The sequence below is a fragment of the Penicillium soppii genome, assembly GCF_028829465.1.
Source record: "Penicillium soppii strain IBT 18220 chromosome Unknown utg000006l, whole genome shotgun sequence".
In the NCBI taxonomy this organism is placed as follows: Eukaryota; Fungi; Ascomycota; class Eurotiomycetes; order Eurotiales; family Aspergillaceae; genus Penicillium; species Penicillium soppii.
This window is the reverse complement of record NW_026643236.1, coordinates 2,083,697-2,100,070: the sequence shown is the minus strand read 5'-3', so window position 1 is coordinate 2,100,070 and position 16,374 is coordinate 2,083,697. Positions and strand designations below refer to the sequence as shown.

Sequence of the window (16,374 nt, the reverse complement as noted above, 5' to 3'; positions counted from 1 at the left end):
CCCATCTAATGATTGGGTAGAAAGACCACACTATAGTTTGCTTGCACTCGGTCCACACTAACATCGATTAAATCAATTCAAGACGTTAAAGTGAAAACTCCGCGAGATCAAGCTTAGCTCATGACGAAATGCCAAACCGAGTTCTGCCGGTTGGCATATTGGGCTAGCAGACAACCGAAACAAGATTGCACACTGTGCCCATCAATTCTGACAATGCTGCATTCACATAAAGCTAGCTTGCCGTCGTGTCAAAATTTCGCACTGTTTGCTTCCTCCTTTTTTGGTAAGATGTCCCTTGGGCGAAATTGAAGCATAGGGCCCTTTGACAAACCAAATATGCGATCAATCAACTGAAACTCCTCCGAGTTTCCCCTACCGGGTTTCTGGGTACCCAAATCGGCCCTCAGTTCGTCATATGCTCTTTCTGGAGTTCGAAAATCGTACACCAGTAACAGTGATGCAATTGTGAGTAATAACTCCAAATAAGCCAGTGACTCGCCGATGCAAGATCTTGGACCAGATGAGAAGGGATTGAACGCTGACTTTTTGGTGTTAGAACCTGTCGTATCACTCTCGTCACTATTGAGCCATCGTTCCGGAATGAATTCATGTGGGTTGTGAAAATATGCAGCGTTGTGATGTAGACTGTACAATCCCGTACCGACAGTGTAGCCCTCTGGGATGAAGTGGCCATCAATTGTCTCACCTCCCTCACCAATTTCTCTCCATGGACTCGATCCAATGGGGGGCGATATTCGCAAGCTCTCTTTGACACATGCTGCGAAATATTTGCAACTTTCGAGCTGAGACCCAAGGCGAACTTCAGCCACAGAATTGAAAACATCACGCAGCTCATTCGCGGCCTTTTCGTACCTCTGACGGCATTTACTCAAATAGAACAGCAATGCACACATAGCTGTTGCTGTGGTATCAAGTCCTAGAATGGAAAATCACTGTTAGTACTATTTTCTATGTTGACTTTCACTCGTCTGTGATATCACCCACCAGCGATAACCAGTACACCGATTTCCGACTGTATCTCTGTCATGCTCAGGAGTCCTTCATGTGACTTGCAATTTGCACCTGCAAGGGATGTGAAGACATCATCACCTCGGTTTATTCCCGATTGTGCACTGATAGCCGCTCGAATGAATTTCCAGAAGCTCCTGGTGCCTCGAACTGATTTTCCGAAAATCATTTTGTCTGCCCGAAAGACCCTCAAGAGGGGTTGATAGACAAGTACGCTATTTCTCACGCTGGCGTCTTTGATGTCTTGGATAATATGGCGGTGTTTTGCAGAGTTGAGGAGGTCGTAATTGAAGCCGAACATGAAATCTGACACGGCATCAAAGGTGAAATACCTCAACCATTCCGACATGTCCATAGGCGGCCCCCAAGCGTCACTTTCATTAGCTTGCTTTCCGACCTGGGACACCTTGCTAATCAGAGTATTGATGTGCTCTTTCACCCGATCTTGAAACTGAGAGATTCTCCTTCTGGTGAAAGCTGGGCCTATCAGCCTGCGACGCTTTGCGTGTTCTTTTTTGTTGTACATGGTGATCAGATTTGCTGCCCTCGGGTTTAGCTTGGAAATCTGTCGATGCTTCCAAATATTTCTTCCCGAAGCGTATATGTCTATGATTCTCATTTAGCAGAGATCTCCACAGATGGTTATGTGACTTGCCTCTATGTCCTGACGCGGTATTGAAAAGTAAAGCGTTTGGCCCATAACGAACAACCGGGCCTGAGCATCGTAAATAAACAGAAACACAGAAGTATTTCAGGCCAATGAAATCTGGCTCACTCACCATATTTGTCGTGACAGTGCCAAATGTCTATGTGTAAATCTCCTTTCCATGCGTGATAGACTCCTCTAATCACACTGAATTTGGCTACAATTGGCCCAGGAAATTTTGCCAGAGGATGGAAGTAGACTTGGTGTATGTAGTAACCGGATGTCTGATAGTGGTATTCTTATTAGTTGCTCATAATCAAGAGGGTAGTAACGGTATAGTAGTCATTAGCAGTAGAGATAACCTAAAGAACTATCAACCCACAACGGAAGCTTTCTTACTAGGATAGTGATAGCAATGGTAGTCAGCATTAACCAATGATTTCCCAGGGAAGTCTCTGGCGCCGCAGGAAACAGTTGAAAAGCCGTTCCCATATTGTGATAAGTCGTCTTCAATCATGCAAGATTTATTCCGAAGGGTAAGCACGAAATTCCACAGTAATGTTCAACATTCCATGAGAAGTTGCTGGATATTTACCAATGAAAGAATATTAACCTGTTATGAGGGTATAAGACACAACATTCTTGTCTTCAAGAATCCTAATATGGCCTTCCTAATGATTACACGTTGGAATCGTCGCCGATTAGAGCGAGCAATCTACTCCGAGGGAAACAGCCATCAGCGTTTCTGTCTCATTTTGAAAATTCCATCTACATCGTGTAATGGCACTTCGAAGGGATGGCAAAATTGATCGGCAGAACTTAATTATCATTGAGGTTATAAGAGATATCTTGATTGGTTGACAATGTAACCTCTCTTCAAATACAACGAACAAGGCTTCGCATCACCCTGAGGTCCCAGGAGGTCTCCCTTATCTGTAGCCACCGCGTATTTTCAGGCAGGGGGCGTAATTATTCTAAAAGGTAAACAAGGTACAAGGCTTTTCGCGCGTCTTATTGGTCAGTTTGAAATTTTATTCAACAACTCTTGACTTTTAAGGAGCGACTTAGAGCCGAGCTACTACTTCCGCCAAATCCGCACCGTCTCAATGCCTCCGATATCAAAGAGGCCGATGTTGTTGTAGAAAGGTCAGCGAAACGACAGTACGAACAAGGAGACGTGACGCGCACACTGAGACGCAAGGTAGACATGGCCTCTGAGAATCGAGGGACATTCCAACAAGCCACAGTCATTCGCTCCTCTGCTCAAACCTGCTAAATGAAGCACCCAGACCAGAATCGGATCGGATGTCAGTAGGATCATCTTGTCCTAATTCTCCGACCGTGAGTGGCTGAGATCCAATCCAAACACTTGGTTTTCATACCATTTCACACCTGGTATGTTGAAATCAAACCCATTGGGACTACGGTCATTCCGCTTTAAGCCTGGTTGAGCTTTGATCGACAACCAATTCGCTACGATGAACGAAGTCGTCTAGCTATTGTCCGATATGACAGGGAAGTTTTTGGTGTTTTGTTTCATATAGCCAATAAATAGTTCTTTGAGGACACTTGGCAATCCGTTCAGGATGCTTGAACTTAGGCCATTGAGAAAGCCAAAGCGTCACAATGGACACAATCTCTGGACATGGCCGGGGAAGAAAACCGTGGCAGGTTGCGACCTTCATGAAACTACGAAAAGATTGGGGCTTTTGTCCCGGTTATGAAAGCTCGACGATGACGAGCACATCGATACCGAGGACACGACATACGCTTTCTCGGATATCATCTTTATCTTTCCCGAAATGGCCGGACCTAATGAACCCCGCGAAGACTTCTGAGGCTATGTAGGCTAGTGTCTACAAGGATTCGGTGGAAGGAATACTGTTTAATTCGTACCCAAGCAAGAAAAAGCAGATAGCCTAAATCCATCGACATAACAAGGACATCATAAGAAGCAAGACATAAAAACGCTAGAAAAATCATTGAAGTAGCATCACGCATCACGTAGAGTAGATGAATCGGTCTCGTACAAAATCGCAACGCTTTTATGCCTTGCTGATCTTGCAGACCAGATCTTGGCCATCAACAGAGTCACCCTCCCGGACCTGGAGCTCGGACACCTTTCCGCTGTGCGGGGCGGAAATCACCATTTCCTTTGAGACTGTTAGTAACTTGGACAAGTAGATGTTGGGAGATATTTGTAACTTACCATCTTCATGGCGCTCAGCACCGCAATGGGGTCACCCTTCTTGACCTCGTGGCCGTCGTGAATGCGGATCTCAACCACGACACCGCTCATAGGAGCACCGACCTGGCTGCTGTCTGCAGCGTCGGCCTTGGGACGGGCAATGTTGTCGACTGAGGCCTTCTTGTCATCAACGCTGACCTGGCGAACTTCACCGTTGACCTCGTAGAAGACCTCACGCTGGCCAGTCTGCTCGGAGAGAGGACCAATGGCAAGCAGCTTCAGGATCAGGACCTTGCCCTTCTCCAGCTCGACGTGGAACTCCTCGCCGATCTCGGGTCTAGCCAAGAAGTATCGGGTAGGAAGAACGGAAAGATCACCGAACTTCTGCACGAACTTCTTGTAGTCATCGTACACCTTGGGGTACATGGCGTAACTGGCGACGTCGCACTCGGTGGCAGCACCGTACTTCTCGCGGATCTCGTTCTTGATCTTGATGAGATCCATGGGCTCGAGGTACAGACCGGGGCGCTTGTCGAGCTTGCGGCGGCCACGGAGGGCCTTGGTGCGCAGGGGCTCGGGGAAACCGCCGTAGGGTTGGCCCATAAGACCCTCGAAGAATTCAAGGACCGAGCCGGGGAAGTCGAGCTGATCAGCCCGGTCGATCACATCCTGGGCGGACAGCTTGTTGCTGACAATCCAAGAGGCAAAGTCGCCACACACCTTGGAAGAGGGGGTGACCTTAACGATATCGCCCAGCAATTCGTTGGCCACCTCGTAAGCCTTCTTGGTCTCAGCCCACTGCTGTCCAAGACCCAACTGGCTGGCCTGGAAAATCAGGTTGGTCAGTTGGCCACCGGGGATCTCGTGCTCGTACACCTCGGGATCGGGACCAGTCAGACCAGCCTCGAAGGGAGAGTAGAGCAAACGAAGTTGGGCCCAGTAGGAGTCAAGAGCGCGGACATGTGAGAGGTCCAAACCAGGGTCGTACTGGGTACCCTGGAGGGAAGCAAGGAGAGCACCAATGCTGGGCTGCGAGGTCATACCGGACAGACTGTCGGTAGCAGCGTCGACAGCATCAGCACCGGCCTCGGCACACGCAATCATGGAGGCAACACCGGTTCCGGCCGAGTCGTGGGTGTGGACGTGGATTGGGAGATCGGGGTAACGCTCGCGGATGCCTCCGATCAGGATGCGAGCGGCCTGGGGCTTGAGCACACCGGCCATGTCCTTGATTCCAAGAACATGGGGACCCATCTTGACAATCTTGTCAACCAAGCCCATGTAGTACTCGAAGCTGTACTTCTTCTTGGGGTTCAACATGTCACCGCTGTAGCACATGGTGGCCTCAACGACACCGCCAGCCTCGTGGACAGCCTTAATACCAACCTCAAGCTGGTCAAGATCGTTAAGGGCATCAAAAACACGGAAAATGTCGACACCGTACTTCTTGGCCTGCTTACAGAAGTGGTAGATGGCATTGTCAGGGAGAGATGAGTAAGCAACGCCGTTGGCGCCACGAAGCAGCATCTGGAAGGGAATGTTAGGAACAGCCTTGCGCATCTTGCGGAGTCTGTCCCAAGGATCCTCATAGAGGAAGCGCATAGCGACGTCGAATGTAGCTCCACCCCAGCACTCCAGAGAGTAGGCGTTGCTCAAAGCGTGGCTAGTCTCGGCAGCGATGTTCAGCATATCGATTGTTCGCACACGAGTGGCAAGCAACGACTGGTGGGCATCACGCCAGGTGGTGTCCATGATCAAGCAGCCCTTGTTGGCGCGCACTGCGCGAGCCCAGGCCTCGGGGCCTTGGCTGTCCAAAATCTGCTTCCATCCCTTGGTAGCAGGGGAAGAAACGTCAATGGGCTTGCCAGCAGCATCATGGAGAGTGGGCCTGATGATCTCGCCCTTGAACTTGGGCTCACCAATTTGGCCCTTGATGCTACTACCGTTGACAGCAAGGTCACCAAGGTAGGTGAGCAACTTCTGGGCACGGTTTTGACTGTTGACGAGGGTGAACAGCTCGGGGGTATCATCAATGAAAGTGGTCCAGCAAGTGCCATCGATGAAAGTAGGGTGGCTCAGCAGCGAGGCAAGGAAAGGAATGTTCGTCTTGACACCGCGGATACGGAACTCAACCAGAGCACGCAGCATCTTGCGGCGGGATATTTCATATGTCGAGCCACGGCAAGTGCACTTAACCAGCATAGAATCGTAGTGAGGAGTGATGATGGCACCAGCAAATCCGTTGCCACCGTCCAGACGGACTCCGTTACCACCGGCAGACCGATAAACCTCGATCTTGCCAGTATCGGGGGAGAATCCATTGGATGGGTCCTCAGTAGTGATACGGCATTGGATAGCAAATCCTCGAGTAGAAATGCGGTCCTGAGTCAATCCGAGTCTATAATCCACTCGTTAGCATGTTACACTCTATCTGATCCGTGGAATTTCCTTACTGTTCCAAAGAAGCACCGGCGGCAATCTGGATCTGTGCCGCCACCAGATCGATGCCTGTGATTTCCTCTGTAATCGTGTGCTCTACCTGAATACGAGGGTTCACCTCGATAAAGTATGCCTTGTTGTCTGCTGGCGAATACAAGAACTCAGCAGTACCAGCATTGCGGTAGCCGACATGCTTAGCCAGTCTCACTGCATCGGCCAACATCTTGTCACGGACATCGACAGGGAGATCCTTTGCCGGGGCAATTTCGACGACCTTCTGGTGACGACGCTGAACAGAGCAATCACGCTCGAAAAGATGAACGACATTGCCGTGGTTGTCACCCAAAAGCTGAACCTCAATGTGCTTAGGTTGGTAGAGGAAACGCTCGACAAAAACGGTACCATTGCCGAAGGCACTCAAAGCCTCGGACGTAGCACGTTCGAAAGCTTCGGCCAGGCTAGCCTGGTCATTGACAACACGCATACCACGGCCACCACCACCAAAGGCAGCCTTGATGATGATAGGGAAGCCGTATTTATCAGTGAATTCCTTCACTTCCTCGAACTTCGCAATGGGGCCCGGTGTTCCGGGGACAACGGGGACATTGCATGCAATAGCAACATTGCGAGCAGAAACCTTGTCACCAAGAGCATCGATAGTCTCAGGCTTGGGACCGACGAAGACAATGCCTGCCTTCTCGACATTACGGGCGAACTCGGCGTTCTCCGAAAGGAAACCATAACCGGGATGAATCAGGTGAACGCCGTGCTCGACGGCAATCTTGATAATTTCATCACCGGCCAAATAGGCACCAACGGGGGTGTATTGGCCCCGCTTTCCGATCATGTAGGCCTCATCGGCCTTCTGACGATGCATACCGAGACGGTCCTCGTGTGAGTAGACAGCGACTGTCTGGAGAGACAATTCGTGTGCGGTACGGAAGATACGGATGGGAATTTCACCACGGTTGGCGACTAGAATCTTTTGGAAGTGCATGATGGTGGAGTTGGCGCGCAGACGGCGGTGGACTGAGTCCTGGTGGTGCTCATTGTGGTCCTCGATGAAGTCGGCATCATCGATGGCAGACTCCGGCTGGCGGTGGGAAGCCATTGTGAATGTGTGTGTGAGAGAGGAATATATTACAGGAATTCAGAACTGTTGGTGTTAATAATGAGGGGTCCCGCTATCAACGGCGATGAAGTAAGGCGGTGACTCACTATAAGCTGGGGAGCTCTCTCCGGGTCCAACTTAGGCCGATTTCGGCACAATTGGTTGTGGTAGTTAATTAGGAACAGGAACTGTAAGGTAGGATGAGAATTGTGGGTAGAATATGATATGAGAATATGAGAATGAGAGAGAAGAGGAAAAAAAAGATGGCCGAGTCAGAAACCTTGGGGGGGAAGTGCCGATAGATAAAGGAGGGGAATCACAAGCTCGATCTGCATGTCACAGATACTTTCCGGGGGGAGGACAGACTCCAGGAATGAGGTAACGAGTACTTACGGGAGGTTCACCGGCACACCGGGAAATCCAATTGACTTGTTGCAATGATCAAATCAAATAGAATAAAAATTCTCTAAATCACACTAAATCACTAAATTGACTATTTAAATAAAAATATTATAATACGATTTGCTAATTCTATGCGGGGCTGACTACTATGGTACTTTACGGTGTATGTACACTCCAGGGACTCTATGATGCCATGTAGCTGCGGGCAACACTACTTAATTCCACTATGCACACTAACGGACTACATAGACGAAAAGTTCTCATGATCTCACCCACGATAACCCTAGGACTTCATATCGGGTGGTTTAGGTAAAGTCCGGGGAATCGACCTCGGGTCCTCGGGACGAAAAACAAATTCACATCTAGAAGATCTCTTGAGGCATGTCTATGCGGATATTCACGGGAAACTGGGAAGAGTCCGGGGGAGATTCGGAGAACTCTCGACATGCGCAGGAGGGAGGAGAGGGGATCGGACCAATCGCCATAACAGATTAATCACAATGTTGTCTATGTCCTGTTAGTGGACTTATCCTCATAAGCAACTGGTAACTATTAATCTTGACTACCAATTGTGGAAAAACAGTTCACCTCGGGGAAGATATGTCCGAGCTATAGCAAATTTAACGGTTAGGGTTCCGATTTGAAAACTCATTACAATTTCTATTATCCATTCTTCTTACTCCGTACTCAGAGAACACCAGCTTAAAATCTGTGTTCGGTCATGCGTACAAATTCTCTAGAGGAAAGGATCACCTTCATCTCCGATACTTGGCCGATGGCTAATCTTTGACGCTATTTGATTTGTACACTCAGTCTCCAAGGTTCCCCCTCTTTCTCTCCTCATTCCTACAATACTGTACATATGTACTCAAATCTCAATTTTCATCCCTTACACCGCCGTCCCGCTTGGCATTCCGGCGGGTGATCTCCCGCTATATCGAAAATGTATGACAGGTACGACTCCGGCCAGTCCTGTCGCTGACATTGCGCACAAAAGCCAAGAAGCCAAGAGCGCGGCATTCCGAGGCCAATCTTTCAATGGTTCTGAAGGGAAATTTCAATGCGCCAAGATCTTGATACCGCCGAGCTATTCCACTCAACTAGCATCTAATAGTAATCTCGACAGCCAACCTTGGAACCTGAGACAATATCCTCCGGTGGGCACGTAAGCTGAATAATTGCCTTGGAAATTGTCTCCAGAATCTTGCAGTGCCCAGCATCTAAGGAACTTCCCCTTACTCCATACTCTTGTTCAGCTATAAGGTGGCTGGATGAAGGGCTGGTTGAAGGTTGGGGCTGTTCAATCACCGCTCAAAGCTCTTATCTCCCCCAGGCCTGGAACCAAAATTTCGTTTCCGTGATACCCTCACCACCGCATCCACCCCCTTTAGATCTGTTTCCTTTTTTTTTTGCTTTTTGTTACACTTGGCCTGCATGCGGAAAAATTCACTGCCATCATTCCGCCAGTAGCCCTTTTGCTAGCACCCCACGATTTTCGGGGATAAAGACTTCCCCGGAAAATTGTCCCTTCCATCCAGCCGGGCCGGTAGCTGACGTTTGAGGCTCGTCGGCACTCTACAGGTAGCAAAGCGATAGATGGGTTTTCTTTTTCAAAAAAAATTAAAAAGTTAAGTTATGCTCAGTTGTACAAAGATCTGCGTAATAAAGGTGGGGGGAAAAGGTAAGATACTGCCTAAAATATACCAAAATCAAAAGCACCTCGGCATCAATGCTAGGCCGCCATCACACTTTATGGGCAAGGCCAAGTTGATAAGGCCGATCTGCAGAAATAATCGCCATCTCATGCCATGATTTACCTTGGCGGCTTGGCGGGAAACCTGCATTCTACACCGAATTCCCTATGGATCTGGGGGACACTTGGCAGCCTCAAATTTGTGGAAAATCGGGAATTGCACTCTGCGGTGAGCCTTGGAATACTATTATACTGTACGGAATCAATTTCACAGGTAAGAACATAAACAATCACAATGCTATTACTGAGATCGGGCCATGACCCAGACACTTGAAGCATTAAAACGCAAAACCTATCAAATACATGCGGACGAAGAAAAGAAAATAATTCAAAGCAAGATTAATCATGAGTTCCCCCTTTGGTACCCTTTCGGTGTGACCAATACCTCCACATAATGAAGTCGTGTCTTTTGCAACCCCGGAAACCATCACCTCCGCTGTATGTTACAAATGCAAAAAAGAAACGTAAGAATCAAAAGCGAAAGCATTGCTCAGCTCTAGAATCCGCGATACCCAGTTGCCTGGGGGTGAGACCGCCGCCGTTAGACTGCGGGCCCTGGGTCAACATGAGTCGTGAGCCTTGCAGGATGGGAGTGTTGTCCTCCTCTGTGCGGGTCTGCTTCTCGCGGTTCTTGCGCTCCTCATTGTCCTTCTTGAGCAACTCGATAGCCCGGGTTTGCTCGCAGAGGAAGTTGATCATGAAGGGCATGGTGAAGTCGTGAAGGCCCTTGCGCCATGAGATTTCCATGATGACGTCGGGGCGGATGAGGTCGTAGCAGGCATAGAGCATGCCGACGTAGCACTCACGGCTGCCAATATCAACGAACTGTGTCTAGTTAGTAGAGATTCAAGTGTTGGGAATGAATTCAAACTTACGTAGCGAAGGAGATCCTCCACAACATCGGACTTGGCAGAGATGGCAGCAGTTTCAATGGCATCCTTGTAGAGCTTGTCCTGCTTGGAGAGCGCAATTGACTTCTCCCAGCGCTTGTTGTTACGGTAGATGTTGGCGGCAATTTGGCGGAAGAAGATAAGGTCGTGCTTCTCAAGACGTTGGGCAAGGTCAACAGCATCGAAGTTGTCATTCTGGTCCACGGAGTCCTTGAGCAGCTTGTGGTCCTCCTCCTCAATCAAAATTTCATTGATGGCGTCATTGACAGCCCGCTTGTTCTGGGATTGGACGTTGAGCAGGAAGGGCTTGATCAAGGGAATGTTGTCAGAGCTCTGGAAGATGCGAACAACACGGTTGACATCAATACGAGGGGTCAAGACCTGGAGCAAGTCAGTGAGCAGAAGAGGCTGCTCCTGGAGGTAGAAGTTGAGCGACCGGTAGTAGATTTCCAGGTTGGCAACCTTTACGATGATGTCCTTGAAGGAGTGGTGCTCCCAAGCATCGGCGGCGCGCTCCATCATGGCAAGGGCAGCGTTGTCCCACTCGTCGTAGTGGCAGTACAAGAAGACCAGCTCGGGCCAGAGGTTGGCTTCTTCGGAAGCCCGGATCATCTTGGGGATGTTGATGCGGGACCAGAAGAGCTTCAGGTGCTCCATGACACGGTCGGGGTGGTACTTGGACAGAGCAATGCCAAGCTCGGTGAACATGCCCATGTGAGCACGCTCAAGACCAAGACCAGCCTCCAAGACGGCGATCAGCTCATCAAAGTATCCATTGCGCTCGTACTGGCGGACGAGGCTTTGCAACTCCTCGGCGTGAACGATGAGGTTCAGACCGCAAATCTGGGCAAGACGGAATTCCTTCTTGTTGACGCAGGCCTCGTTGACCTGCTTCCAGACCTTGACGCTGTTGGCCTTGCGGGCGCACTCAACGGCGGCTTGGTAATCTTCTAGGTGGACCAAGGTAGTGGCCAACTTAGCCCAGTTGGAGATCTGGGTGAAGAAGATCTTAGCAGCATTGTGATAGCCTTCAGCGTAGGCCTTGTCACCGGACGCTTCAATATCCGCAACATTGGTGGAGCGGAGGAAGTCCTCAAGCTCAGCAAGCTGGTCAAGACGTGCGAAGCAGAAGGCAAGACCAGTGTCGATGGCGGGCTCACGCAGGGTCTTGCGGGCCATGCGAAGGAACTTGACGAGATCCTCATCCTTTCCAGCATGAGTGGCGGTTTCAATCACCTCGTTGTAGTTAGAAGGGTCCTCGGCACGGATGTAAGACTCGATGGAGTCAGTCACACGAAGGCCATCCAGCTGGGCTTTGGCAACCTTGCTCCAGACCTCGGACAGCTCGACACGCTCGGCGAACTCCTGAGCACGGTCGATGCTGACAATGTTCTCCACCAGAACATTCACAGCGGCCAGGTAGTTGTTGACCTTCTTGTAGACCTCAAAGGCCTCCTCGTATAGACCAACACCAATACACATCTCAGCGATCTCATCAGCAGAGAAATCGTTGAGCTGGTGGATGTAATCCATCAGACGGCCCTTGTCGGCCTTAGCGGCAGTCAACATCAGGAGGTTCTGCAAGCTGGTATTGTCACTGAAAGGCGAAGGCTCAAGGATAATCTTCTCAAGCAGCTCGATCAGTTCACCAGGCAAGTCAGCCTCGAGGAAGGACTTGACAGCCACAGACACCTTCTCAGGCTCAGTAGACTCAGGAACCGCGGTGGCGATAACCTGATCCACAAGGGAACGGCGGCCCTCGTTGTTCTCGCTCAGAACAAAGGTCCAGATCTCGGGATCGGCACGCTCCACAAGGTAGCGAGCCTGAGCACGGTACATGGAGTTTTCGTTGGTGATGCTAATGAGCTCCAAGTCATTCTGACCCTTGCGATAGGCGATGTAGGCCAGGTTGGGATCGCGCTTTTCGCAGTACTTTCCGACGGTGAGGGTGTCGTACATGTCATTCTCCTTAAGGAACTTCTCTGGATCGTTGTTACTGTCGATGTAAATCTTGGCAAGAGCGTTGTAGACAGCTTGCTGTTGGTTTCCGGTGGCCAGAGTGGCCTCGAGGAAGGGCAAAAGCAACTTGAGGCGGTTTCGGCTCTCGACCTCCGAGACAAGCTCATCGATTGGGATAACGGACGGGTCAACAGTGGAAAGCAGGTTCTTGATGATGCTCTCTTCACAATCAACATCAAGCAAGCCACCAACAACAGCAGGTGCACGAGCAGGGTTGACGCGTTGGACGTAGACCTCAATTGACTTGAACTGTTGGCTCTGGTAGAGGTACAGGACGAGATCGTGGATGAAGTTGAAACGATCGCACACGATGATCAAAGGAAGTTGCTCGGTCAGACGAGCCTCCTTCAGGAAATTCTTCACCTTCTCGGGGTTGTAGTAGTTGCTCTCACGGCAGATACGCTCAACTTCAGTGACCTGGTTCATGGCGGTAGCAGCCTCAATATACTTGAAGTGCACCTCAGGGTCCTCGCTGAGGTTAACAATGCTTCCCAGGTAGTAGTAAAGACCCTCGGCGGTGCGGTACTTCTCCAGAAGATCAATCAACCGGTTGGAACCAAGAAGATCAGAGAATTTGGTAGCGATCTGAACCACAGACTGCAGGTTCTGGCGGATATTCGACTCCAGCATGGTGTCCAAGCAGTCCAAAGTCTGCTCCACGGACAGACGACCGAAGTAGGCCATCAGCCACTCAGGGCTCAGCTTGTCGGTGCGGACGATGTTGCGCTTGATAACAGCGGGGTCTTCTGAGTTCTCCAGTGCGCGCTGAATGAGGCCAGCACCCTCGCAAAGTTGAGCAATACGAGGACGATCGTAGTGGGTGAAGATCTCATTGCCAAGAATGGCATCAGCCACCTGGGGGGCGTTGACCAAGTTCATCTCCAAAAGACGAGTCTGCAGATGGCCGTGCTCTGGCTTGTTGTCCTTGAGAGCATCCAGGAGGAATGAAGTTGCCTGCTGAACCATGTTCTGAGACAAGAACACGTCAACGACCCGGTCAAGGTCAACCAACGCGCCGCTCTCCTCATTGGCGAGCTGGGTAGCAAACTCAGCGCCCTTCTCGGGGTTGACGCGAACAATGTGCTGAAGAAGCTGGGTGTAGTCCGGCTGGTATCCAGCTTGCTTAGAGTAGGCAAGAATCTTGTCGAACTGACCAGTCTCTGCGAATCCAGCAACAACCTTGTGTGGAATATTGGCTTGAAGATAAACGGTCAGAGCAAGGGGCATGTCATAAGGACGAATAATGTCACCCAGCTCCTCGGAGCTCTCGAGCTTCTTCTCAGACATCCACTTTTCAAGCAAGTGCTTGCGGTTCTGCTGCAGAACGGGTCGAACAAGTTCGACACTCTCGTACTTGTTGAGCGAGCCCTTATCCAACAGCATGCCAAAGTACTGCAAGATGACCGACATCTGACCGGTCTGAGGGGCGTTCTTGAAGCGGTTGATAGTGTCGGGGGTTCGGAGGAAACCACGGGGGGAGTTAGCGGCAATCTTAGCGGCTGCGGCGTAATCCTGCGAAGCCATGAGTGTGTCAAACTGCTGCTGGTACAAGTGGTCCGCGCCGGGAAGGCCGGCCTTCGAGGCAAGTTTGATGGCAAGACCGGACATGGCAGGGTTTTCCATCAGATATTGAACGATAGTGGACTCATCGACGCTAACAGAGAGGACTTGACCCTTACGGTTCACGCCGACAAGGCCGGCACCCTCGCTATCCGCAGCTGTGGTGAAAATTGTCTCACTGGAGATGCGGTTCATGAAGATGCATGTACCGGTCTCGAGATCATAAAGGTGGATAAAGCCGTATTTCGTAACAAGGTAGACCACATCGTACTTGCTGGACACCTGCATCGCGACAGGGAAATCGTTAACCGCCTCTTGTGGGAAGTACACCTCCACGGCTTTCTTTTGGAATCGTGGGTTGGGTTCCTGGTGATCGATTTCGGCGATCTGGAGCTTAGCGCCCGTCTGAGTGCGCACGGCAAAAGTGAAGAGGCTGTGAGGTAGGGGAGATCCCTCGACATTGATGTTCGCAAAAGAAGCGGCGTGACCTTCGATAAACTGGGAGATCCCACGCTCCTTCGAGAAGAGCTGCATCGATCCCACAACACGGCCCTGCTGCTGGCTGATACCAACCACGACCATCCACTTCTCCTCGGCGTTCACGCGGTAGTTGATAATTTGGCATCCCTAAATATCGTCCGTAGGTTAGCAAAACTAAGCTTCCACCGTTTCCACATCGCAAAATCACATACAGCAAGATTAGGAAGTCGGTCGAACATCTTCACGGGGTTCTGTTGTGTGGCATCGTAGACATCCCAGTGGTAAACCGCTGATTCGGTGACCAGACCGAGGGATGTTTCGCTGAACCACTTCCAGTAGACAATATCTTCATTCATCACGGCAGACTTGAGCTTTTGCTTCGCCCCGAGGTCGAAAATCTGGATGGTGCGGCCCTGCGCCTTGAGGGCAATAATGTTCTTGCTCCAGTGCATGATCGCACTATCAGCGTTGATGGGGCGCCGTAGAACTTCATTGTTGTTCTTGAGGTCGATAATGATAACTTGAGGCTTGTCGTCTTCGTCGAGCTTTTGGCGAACACAAACGTAGTGATCAGATTCTAGTGTCTAGAATGGAGGTCAGTCGGGTCTGGCCATTGTTTTGAGGGGTAGTCGCAAGGCAACCATGGACAACTCACACATGAAGTAAATCCAATTGAAGCCGGCTATGGATCGAAACGTCAGTAACTTTATAAGAGTATCGAAAGCACATCCATGCGCAGCCGATGGTTCCGTCTCGAAGCCGGAGGAACTCGCGAGACACCGCCGGGAATGGTTGTACGTACCGCAATACCGACGGAGGTCAACTGTAGAATCGAGGCGTTGGTCAATTTAAAAGGCTTCAATCGCAATCATACAGGTATGAGGGGCACATACATTGACCAGCTCTGTGAACTTGATGGGAAGGGGAGCCATATTTACGTAGGCCGCAAGTACGACCTAGTCCGAACGAAACGCCACGCAAAGAAGGCAGGAGAATTGAAGTATGTTGAGAAAGGGTGACAGAATGCGAATGTCAATGAAAGGAAAAAGAAAGAAGAAGGTGTATGGAGAGAGAAGGAGGGGGAGGGATAGATCTGGTGGATGCGGAAGTGACCTCAGGAGGCCGCTGTTGTCGTTGCTGAGGTGTCGCTTATGAGTGATCACGTGATACAGGGGCTTGGGAGCTGGGCTATCAGGCTCCAAGTAAAGAAAGTATTGGGGATAAGAAGAGATATAAAGCGAATTCAAAGCAAGCTATTGCTATTAGGCAGTGGTTTTCTCTCTCGTTTGTCACTCAGAAACTGATTTAAGAGAAGTGATCACAACATAGATCGGACAGTTAGTCCTTTAGGAGTAGCTGACCGCCCTCATATAGTCCTCATTGTTTACTACAGCTCCCAGCATCTTGCACCTTTGACACCTTTCCTTTCTGTTCCTTTTTTTTCAATATGCTAGTGATTGTTTCTATGTCACCTACTTATGTTTGAGCAAGATTTATGGATACAGACATACAGACATTGTATGCACATATACACTCAGGCATATCATCACACTTTAAGAATATAACTCATTATACACAAATGAAAGTCATTGACATCCAAACCACAAAGATAAGCTGCATCAAAGTTAGGGAACGTGCTCCATGCTACAGTCGTATAAGCCCTGCATGACCTCGTGGCTAAACAAGCCAAGACAAGAAGGGAAGTTGGAAATTGGCCCCTTTAACCGGATCCACCTTAGTGGGCCCTGTCATCATTCTAGATGCGCCGCAACTTACGGACGTCATCCGGAGTAGAGTACAACATACATGCCTTGAAAACCCCCGGAAACACCTTATATTCGCGGTTTTTCATTGGGT

The 16,374-nt window shown here is 50.0% G+C and overlaps 3 protein-coding genes across 3 annotated transcripts; all 3 read right to left on the bottom strand.

Annotated features, from left to right (window-relative positions):
• Window positions 1-248: 248 nt before the first annotated feature.
• N7529_008137 (cytochrome P450) lies at window positions 249-1,959 on the bottom strand (the record flags this gene model as incomplete). The annotated part of the gene is given in 4 exon segments (XM_057243664.1): window positions 249-937; window positions 1,006-1,480; window positions 1,554-1,795; window positions 1,809-1,959. Coding segments are annotated over 4 exon segments (1,557 nt in total), but the record flags the coding sequence as incomplete, so codon positions are not given.
• Window positions 1,960-3,720: 1,761 nt separating this feature from the next.
• N7529_008136 (pyruvate carboxylase) lies at window positions 3,721-7,413 on the bottom strand (the record flags this gene model as incomplete). The annotated part of the gene is made up of 3 exons (XM_057243663.1): window positions 3,721-3,828; window positions 3,885-6,261; window positions 6,317-7,413. 3 exons carry the CDS (start codon window positions 7,411-7,413, stop codon window positions 3,721-3,723), a joined length of 3,582 nt encoding a protein of 1,193 aa, XP_057095201.1.
• A 2,626-nt stretch (window positions 7,414-10,039) lies between these two features.
• On the bottom strand, window positions 10,040-15,449 carry N7529_008135 (uncharacterized protein; the record flags this gene model as incomplete). Its single annotated transcript, XM_057243662.1, has 6 exons — window positions 10,040-10,393; window positions 10,444-14,664; window positions 14,730-15,101; window positions 15,173-15,199; window positions 15,320-15,340; window positions 15,411-15,449. The coding sequence occupies 6 exons, from the start codon at window positions 15,447-15,449 to the stop codon at window positions 10,040-10,042; spliced, it is 5,034 nt and encodes a 1,677-aa protein (XP_057095200.1).
• Window positions 15,450-16,374: the final 925 nt, after the last annotated feature.